This window comes from Sinocyclocheilus rhinocerous, unplaced genomic scaffold (genome assembly GCF_001515625.1).
Source record: "Sinocyclocheilus rhinocerous isolate Xijiao unplaced genomic scaffold, SAMN03320098_v1.1 scaffold776, whole genome shotgun sequence".
Classification (NCBI taxonomy): Eukaryota; Metazoa; Chordata; class Actinopteri; order Cypriniformes; family Cyprinidae; genus Sinocyclocheilus; species Sinocyclocheilus rhinocerous.
The window spans coordinates 104,108-113,673 of NW_015647486.1; the positions used below are offsets into that span (position 1 = coordinate 104,108).

Genomic DNA, 9,566 nt, shown 5'->3' on the forward strand with positions numbered 1-9,566 from the left:
ATCTGTGTATTTGACAAATATTGCATTTATTTCACTTCCTCTGTGATAGATTATGCAAACACTGCGAGAGCGTCATTACAGGAGAACAGAAAGTGTCCAACTTTTAATTCCGCCCCGACTGTTTATGTTGATCACATTACAGCTTTGACGTCATATACAGTGCATTCCAAATGGGATATATCGCCCTCCGAAGGGCACTTTGGAGTGAAAACAATCATGGCCGCCATATTGAAGGGTCATTCCAAACCGAAGTGCTCAAAACTGGCTACTTCAAAGGGCTCTTCGGAATGAAGGATTTCGAATGATTTCGAATTACAACTGATGGACACTTCGGGCTCCCATGATCCTTTGCGCAGAATCTTTGCATGATGACGGCGCCTCCGTGTGGGCACGTGATGATGACGCAGAAGGCCACTTCAAGAAACAGTTGTTTGGTCCCGTACACCCTTCAATAAAAAGCTGTTTATTCAGCGTAGTGAAGCCTCTCCTCCATTGACAGCCATTAAAAAAACGGCCTCTGGTCTCCTTTTCCACGTACTGCCAGACCAGAAGCGTTAGCTTTAGCCGTTACACTTTTTCGGCTAATGGTTGCAGGCTTGCCTTCTAGTGGCTTTGGTCAAGGTTTCCAGACGTTCTGCCGTCAGTCTGAAGGTCTGGTTTCGCGAGAATAGGGGTAATTGGACCATGCTAACCATCCAAACCTTAATCGTCTGGAATAAACCATCTGACAGTGCTGACATTAACCAGTTCAGGCTTCTTAGTGCTCCCTGTCTACACACACACACACACACATTTTACATGACTTTTAGATTACAGTCAGCAATGACAAAGGATTGTCTTCTCCACAGCTACTGTGGCAACGGTGTAAATGTTATCAGCGTGTGACAAGATTGTTTTTACTCAAGAGGGAAGATAAAGGTTGTGTTCACTCTCTCTGTCACACTTTGTTTTCGTTCATCTCAGTTTTACTCTTTTTGTTTCCCAAATGCTTGAGATAATAGTGAGTCTTTTCAGCATGAGTAAGTAACAATCTCTGCACAGAGGAAATATATGCTCTGGGAAATGAATTTTTATTTTGTTTTAATCTGTTTGCTTCTATATTTAGTGGTGTTTGCAAAGACAAGTATCATCATTGCTCATGCTGAGGGCTAGCATTTTGAACAAAGTCCTAAACCTAAGCATTATTAGTATTAAAGATATGAATGACACCTCAAATCATGTGACGTGTTTATGAGGGTGTGACTTTTATGAGGGTCTCTTTTGTTTAATCGAACAGCAGGGACTTTTCTCTGTTTGCATCAATCCGCTTGTGTCTAGTGATGGGGATTTTTAGTGACTCTTTTTGCAGCATATATTGTTACACCAGTGAGTGGTGAAAAGTGTCTTTATGAGTGAGTCATTGAATTAGTCACTTAACCAATTTGTTAAAATACACTGATTAGTTCAGGGACTAAACAAGTTGTCTTTATGAGTGACTCGCTGAATTATTCACTCAACCAATTTGTTCAAAATGCTTTCATTCATTGAACGGCACACCAGGTCATTGTGTGAACAGCTAATTCTGTTTTAATTTTATTTGAATCTATTGCTAATGACGGATCAAGCTGGCAATACTGTCTAAAATGTAAGATACTCATTGTGAATTTATTGTTTATCAGGCTGTTGTATAAAAACAATATCACACTGAAGCAGCACACCTGTTTTCAACATTGATAATAATCAGAAATGTTTCTTGAGCAGCAAATCAACATATTAGAATGATTTCTGAAGGACCATGTGACATTGAAGACTGGGGTAATGATGCTTAAAATTTAGCTTTGATCGCAGAAATCAATTAAGTTTTACAATATATTCAAATAAAAAAAAAAGTTATTTTAAATTGTAATAATATTTCAGAATATTACAGTTTTTACTATATATTTTTATCAAATAAATGTAGCCTTGGTGAGCATAAGAGGTCAAAAAATCACACCTTTTCATAACTTTTAATACCCTGGCCTCAATGATGAATATGATATACTAAAGGGTGACATTGCAAGCAGCGTAATAATTACTCATCATCTGCCTTTTTATCCTATTTAATGATAAAGCAAGATAAGGGTCGCAATATGCCCTACAGTCTCTCTCTCAAGAGAGCTTCGATCTCATTTCCAGACTTCCCACCTGTCCCAGGTCTCCTGTGGCATAATTATACCGGCTCAGGATGAACTCCTCATGCTGAACTAAAGAGCTCATGTCTCTAGATTACATTTTGAGGCTGGAGTCTGAGGAAGCTGATCCTAGATCAGTGAGTACCAGGAAGCGGACTCTCCATGCCCTGATGTTGACTGAACCTGTCAGGCATTAGACTTTGTCGTGGCTTTGCTCTGTTGCGGAGGCAGATGGGAATTCATGCACCCCACCCTCTCTTTCTATTTTGCTCTAATGAGGACAATAAGTTGATGGAAGAGGCTGGAGTGAAAGCCAGTGACATCATCTTGAAGGGTTGTAAGCGGTCACGCTGTGCTCAAACACATGCTGTCATCTCCCAAAGAGACTCACGTAACGCATTTGCTTCCTTTTGCTGGTGACTGGGTTACATTACATCCTGCTGAAACCGCAGCAATGTAGTGGCAAAAAGGGACTAACACCAGGAGAAAATTATTCTTAAATGTTCCAATTCACATCAATGGCAGTTGCTTGGCTGGAGCAGGACCGACCGGAAGTACATGATTTGAAATCATCAGGATCAGGATCTGGAATTTTAAATTTGACACACCCCTTTTTGAGTTTATTAAATATTTGAAGTATTTTTAAATAAATTATGTTTTTGCTACCAATAGCAATAAGCCATATTGCATGCTTTATAATATTTAAATAAATTTAGCATTAGTTAAAGCATTAAAATGTCTCTGTGTGTGTTCTGGTGTCCTGTGCAGGGGTCTATATCCTCATCGCGGCCGGGGGTCTGGTGATGCTGGTGGGCTTCTTCGGCTGCTGTGGTGCCGTGAGGGAGTCTCAGTGCCTTCTGGGATTGGTGAGTGTGATGTTCTTCTCATTTTGAGTTAACCAAACAAAATTGTTCACTGACAGTAAACTTGAGGATGATTTATTTAAAACATTCTGATTTGAGAATAGATAAAAAGAAGAAACTTACTGTTTGGAATCTAAAGCAGACGTAACCCAGGTACTGTGTCTCTCTTTCATGGCAGTTTTTCGCCTGTCTTCTGGTCATCTTTGGAGCAGAAGTTGCTGCAGGAGTGTTTGGGTTCCTCAACAAAGATGAGGTACTACTAAACTGCAAAAGATCCCAGTCATACTGATTCAGAGTTCATTTGAAATAAAATCAGTCTGACTTTTACAACACACGTTTTTATTCATTTGCCATTTTAGATCATTAAGGAAATAAAACAATTCTATGACGAATCAGCAGGAAACAACGGCAATAATGCAACCGTCCAGTCCTACCATATCATTGTGAGTTTACACTTTTTACTGCATAACAGGAAGAGTAAATATAAAGCGTAAAATATTAACTAAATCAATTGCCCTATAACATTTTGAATGTTAATTAAATATAAATTATAAAATTTATTGTTTTATTTATGTTTAATTTTTTTTACATTTCTGTTTTGCTTTATTTTTATTATATGCTATTTTTATTTTCATTTCATTTTTAGTTTTGGTAAATGTACTACTTAAACATAATTCAATTTATTACCAAGGAAATATTTGTGATTTTTGTTTCAGTTTGAGTATTTTTTTTCTTATTTCAGCTTTATACTTTTAATAGTTTTAGTTATCAATAACAACACTGATATAAATATAATCTAAATTATGTTTATATATTTGTCTAACCTTATTATGAAAGATTTCAATTTGTAACACTTCAAATCTGCAGTTGAACTGCTGTGGCTCACCTTCAACACAAAGCAGTTTGTGTCAAGACGTCGTATCAAACCAGGTGAGAAAGACTGAAGCACAGATGAGGACCATTATTTATGCAGTTAGTAGAACACTAGTATGTTTGGCACTTGTAGAACTGTATAACACTTCAGTTAGTGTGACATCTGTTCAATGTGCATTGAAACTGAATTATTTGGGAAGATGTGGTGCTGAGATGCATATTATCAATCAGTCAATTATCAATCTGTTTGACTCTATGCAGACATGTCATGAGGCCATTGAAGAGTTTTTCAGCAGTAAGCTCTTCATCGTGGGTTATGTGGGGATTGGAATCGCGGGAGTCATGGTAAATACCATTATGTCATTAACTGTAGTCAATATAGTCCGTTTTTATCCTGATCCTGTATAACTTTCAAACTTCATAATTTGAATACTTTAAAATACTTGTAACTTTTAAAGTAAGGCCTCCTGATGATTTTCCTTCTTTTGGATTATGTTTTTGAAATTATATAAACAAACAAATAAATAAATGTTTGGGGTTTGTAAGATGTTTTGAGTGTTTTTGGAAGAACTCTCTTATGTTTATCAATGCTGCATTTATTTAATCAAAAATACAGTAAAAAACAGTAATATTGTGAAATATGATTACAGTTTAAAATATGATATTTTTCTTTTAATATATTATTATGATCAAATAATAAGAATAATGTATATTACTGTGAGGCAAAGCTGAATTTTCAGCAGCAGTGTCACATGATCCTTCAGAAATCTTTCTAATATGCTGATTTGCTACTCAAGTAACTTTTATGATTATTATCAATGATGAAAACAGCTGCAGCTGCTCCATATTTTTGTAAACATTTTGCATTCTGGATTCTCTGATGAATACAAAGTTCAAAAGAACAGTATTTATTTAAAAATAGAAATGGTTTGTAACATTATAAATAGAGGTCGACCGATTCATCGGTTTTGCCGATTAATCGGCTCTGATAGTTAATTGGCGGAACTATCGGTTATCGGCAAAAATCAATGCCGATAGTTTTCCGGGTTGCATCCGTTGCTGGAGTGGCCGAGAAGGGTCCGCTGCCATTATACAGTACGAGAGCGGCCTCTAGAGGCGGAAATCACTTAACAGCACGTGTTGTTTGTTTTGACACGTGACACTGCGCGCTGCACAGAGCGGGAAACTTCAAACGTGCATTTAAATGCAGCCGACAGAAAATATGTCTTTACTGTCATTTTTGTTAATGCGTCCTTGCTGAAAAAATTTATTTATTTATTTTAAAAAGAATACTGACCCCAAATGGTGGTATATATATTTTAATAATATTAATAATATTTGTAAAACCAAACATTTTTTATAATAATGTGCACTTATTGTATGTAAGGTAAGAGTGTGGATTAAAAAGGAAGTCAGTTATAATTTCATGCGTAACATCTTCTCTTTTTACAGATTATTGGCATGATCTTCAGTATGGTCCTATGCTGTGCAATCCGGAACAGCAGGGAGGTGATCTAACACAGTCTTCCTCACCTGGACATGACCTTTCACCTTTGACACTTAACCTCTGCTGGACTTGCATATACAACAGTAACATTCCAACCAAGCTCAAGGTGTTCTTCTGCCACTCAGGAGCCGAAAACAAACCCCACTTTCATAATCCTGTACACCTCAACCAAACGATGGTTAGTCCAGCCTAGTAATTTAAACTCGATCAAATTGCTGGATTGTCTTTATTTAATGCCTGCTGGTTGGGTGCAGAGCTGGATCTTCCAAATGTGACAAACACAAGTTGTTAAATTCGTTTGAATATAATTTAGATTTTGACTTCAGTTCTAGTGCGCACTGATCAGCTCTTTCTGCGAGAGTTTGCAGATTTATGTATTGATGCTATTCCAGGCTGCTGCTGTGTCAGATAAAAATATTGTGTAATGTGATGCCAGGGGTTCTGTGGCAAACCCACGGCAGCTGGGAACGGTGAGAAGAAGACCCACAGATGCCTTTCGCTTTATGTTTGTACACAAACAAAGTAGTCTTCTACGTCACAGACATGTTCCAAACGCAAACAAATGCTTAGCGAAGGTTCAGAACGACACGCACATGCGCACAAAACTCACATGTTGGTGATCTTCAGAAGAATCCTTGTATCCATATCATCCAGTAAGCCCTCTTAAAGGGACAGTTCACCCAAAAATTAAAGATCTATAATCATTTACTCACCCTAATGTTGTTCCAAACCTGTATGTATGGAAGCCCGTTTCTGTCACTGAATAAAAAAATAAAAATTATAATTGCGACTTTTTATCTCGCAATTCTGACTTTTTTTTCTCAGAATTGTGAAATATAAACTCGCAATTCTGAGAAATGAAGTCAGAATTGCAAGACATAAACTGAGATGGTCCTCACTGCAGAATACAAGATACAGGGGGCGTGGATGGATCCAGATCCAACTCCTCCCACCTTACATATACCTAAACCTACCCGTCTCCACCCCCTGATCCCTAAACCCACCCATCTCCACCCCCTAGATGTGGATCCAACCCTGCCCCCTGGATCTTTGTTCTGCTGTGAGGGGCTACTGCATAAACTGGCAATTCTGACTTTTTTTCTCAGAATTGCGTGATATAAACTCGCAATTCTGAGAAATGAAGTCAGAATTGTGATAGAAACGCGCAATTGCGAGTTAAGTCAGAATAGTGAGATATAAACTCACAATTCTGAGAAAATTATTTTTTGTCTTCTCAGAAATGAACTTTATAACTCGCAATTGCGAGATTATATCTCAATTCTGAGAAAAAAGTCAGAATTGCGAGATACAAACTCGCAATTTCGAGAACAAAAGTCAGATTTGCGAGTTTATATCCTGCAATTCTGACTATAACTCGCAATTGCGAGTTTATATCTCAATTCTGAGAAAAAAAGTCAGAATTGTGAGATGTAAACTCGCAATTGCGAGAAAAAAGTCATAATTGTGAGATAAAAAAGCGCAATTACTTTATTTTTTATTCAGTGGCGGAAACAGGCTTCCATATGTATGAGTTCCTTTGAACACAAAAGATATTTTGAAAAATGGGGGTAACCAAACAACTGACGGTAGCCATTGGCTTCCACAGTATGGAGAAAATACTATGGAAGTCAATGGTTACTGTGAACTATAAGGTTACCGACATTCTTCAAAATATCTTCTTTCTTTGTTCAACAGCTGAAAGAAACTCATACATGTTTGGCACAACTCCAGGGTGATTTTTAGTTGAACTGTCCCTTTAAGTCTTGCTTCCACTCTGAATTTCTCCACGTCCTTTCCACTTCAGGACTGCTTTTCTTGCGTTTGAACTCACGCTAACACCGATGATCGGGTTTCTGTTATGTAATAACCGGGCTCATCTGAAGCCCCCACTGATAACGGTATAGCCTGGTATTCTCTGGCACGATGGAGCCAAATCTTCTCATTCTCAAGCTGGATCTTATGGTGTAGAGTTCCCTGGTTATTTTACACTTGTAGCTAAGTAAAGACTCTGAAGATCCACTGACACTGTCTTGTGCATTCTACCGTCTATAATTGGCTGCATCCAACCATCTGCGCTGTGAATACGAAATGGATCAGACATGAGCAACATTTGAATCAATTGCTTGATTCTTTCATTAATTGAGGATGGTTCACGCAGAGTCCTTAAGTGGAGTAATTAGAAGTAGAGTTGGTTACACTTTATTTTAAGGTGTCCTTGTTACTGTGTAATTATACATTTAAGTACTGAGTAATATTAATTAAGTACATGTATGGTTAGGTTTAGGATTAGGGTTTGGCTTGCATGTAATTATGCATAAATTGTTGTTGTTATTATAATAGTAAGTACATGTAATGTGTAACAAGAACACCTTAAAATAAAGTGTTACTGAAGAGTTGTTATTTTTATTATTTCAACATGCATTTATATAAATTGCATGAATAAGTTATAAATGCATTGGTTGACTTTAAAATAATTGGGAGACTGTCCATGTGAATTCCTTTGTACACACATTCACTTATTTAATTAGTGAGGGTTTTTTTCGTAGTTTTTGTGATTTTATTGGATAGGATGGTGAAGTTGAGACAGGAAGTACTGAGAGAGGGAAACAGGATCAGGAAAGGAACTCAGGTCACTCGAAGCACATCTGTGCCATATGTCGTGTTTTGAGGTTTAAATTGGATTTTATTTCTCAGATTTTCAACGAGGTCTCAAACTGTTGAACCCCACATTTTTAATCTTAAATTCTGATATTGGACAAAAAAAAATTGTCACCTCTTCTTCAACTTCAAATGATCAAATTCAGGATTCTGAAATGAACACTGAAGTATCTCCAATTTGTAATGAATCAAATTTTCCACACACTGAACTGAATTGGTCTTACAGTCTCAACGCACAGTCACATTAGCCATATTTCAGCAACATTTCGCAGGCAAAAATGGTCTATTGTCAATAGTGTAGCAATGCATCAAGTGCAGCTCACACAGAAGTCACTTTCAAACCAAGCAGCTTTCTGTTGGTCAAAGTGGAAAATTCATGTGACCAACTTGAACATGAGCTAAATCTACGTGGGGAACTTCTTTGCCCTACCCAAACAGGCAGATTCCTATTGAAATGACTGGATTTCGCCTGTAAAATTTCGCCGAGCAACAGTAAATGTGAGTGTATCTTCACTCTTACATTCTGTGTACATATCTGTGAGAGTTTCATAAGTTGTCATTGTAGTTGTAGTGATCATGAACATCTGTATTGTGCGGTTAATGTGTATAGAGGCAGGTTTGGCCAGTGTACAGCAACTTTTGTTTCATATTATGCATTTGAAGGTGCCTTTTTTATTTATCCGAAAAGACAACATAGTATTTGGTTGAAGTTTTTTTTTGTTTGTTTGTTTGTTTGTTTGTTTAATGAAAGGATTGGAAAAGGGATGAAATCCCTCTTTTGTTATTTATAATGGGGCAGCCATTGGTTGGTCAGATATATTTCTGCTGGTGCGTCACTGCTGAAGTTCCTCAAGTTGAAATGGCATTAGAGTAGCGATTCGTCATAGTCGATGCTAACAGAGAGTAACGCATGAAACAAGTGTTCCGTTCACATTCAATGTTGATGTAGATCTATCCTCATACCCACAAGCAACCCTGTTCAGACTGTAAAATAACTAGTATGGAGCATGTAGTGTGGCTTTCGAGTAGAGGCTCTGTTGTAAACTATTTTTAGTGTGTTATTCCTACACTTTGTGTAAACAATGTCGAGATTTTTTCTTACTGTAAACATAACACTGCAGTCTTTTGATGTTAGTGTTCATAATTTGTGTGTTTAATTTATTTTTCTGGAGAACAAGTTCAAAACAGCATTCAGGTTTCTCAGGAACACTGCAGCATGAGAACAAATAAACTTGTTTGAAATTTCTGATTCTTGTGTTTTTGCCGATTTCTTGTGTTCATGTTGCCGATTGGTTGTCAGGCCTGTCTGTTAAATTAAATTACAGGTGCATCTCAATAAATTAGAATGTCGTGGAAAAGTTCTTTTATTTCAGCAATTCAACTCAAATTGTGAAACTCGTGTATTAAATAAATTCAATGCACACAGACTGAAGTAGTTTAAGTCTTTGGTTCTTTTAATTGTGATGATTTTGGATCACATTTAACAAAAACCCACCAATTCAACAAATTAGAATA

General features: G+C 37.1%; 1 protein-coding gene across 1 annotated transcript in view; it reads left to right on the forward strand.

Annotated features, from left to right (window-relative positions):
* Positions 1 to 6,102, forward strand: part of tspan2b (tetraspanin 2b) — a 16,426-nt gene extending 10,324 nt beyond the window's left edge. The window contains exons 3-8 of the mRNA XM_016513672.1: positions 2,919 to 3,016; positions 3,192 to 3,266; positions 3,373 to 3,456; positions 3,881 to 3,943; positions 4,148 to 4,231; positions 5,339 to 6,102. Of these exons, the coding sequence (XP_016369158.1) occupies positions 2,919 to 3,016; positions 3,192 to 3,266; positions 3,373 to 3,456; positions 3,881 to 3,943; positions 4,148 to 4,231; positions 5,339 to 5,404 (470 nt within the window). The 3' untranslated portion in view covers positions 5,405 to 6,102. The remainder of the gene's footprint in view (positions 1 to 2,918; positions 3,017 to 3,191; positions 3,267 to 3,372; positions 3,457 to 3,880; positions 3,944 to 4,147; positions 4,232 to 5,338) is intronic.
* Positions 6,103 to 9,566: the final 3,464 nt, after the last annotated feature.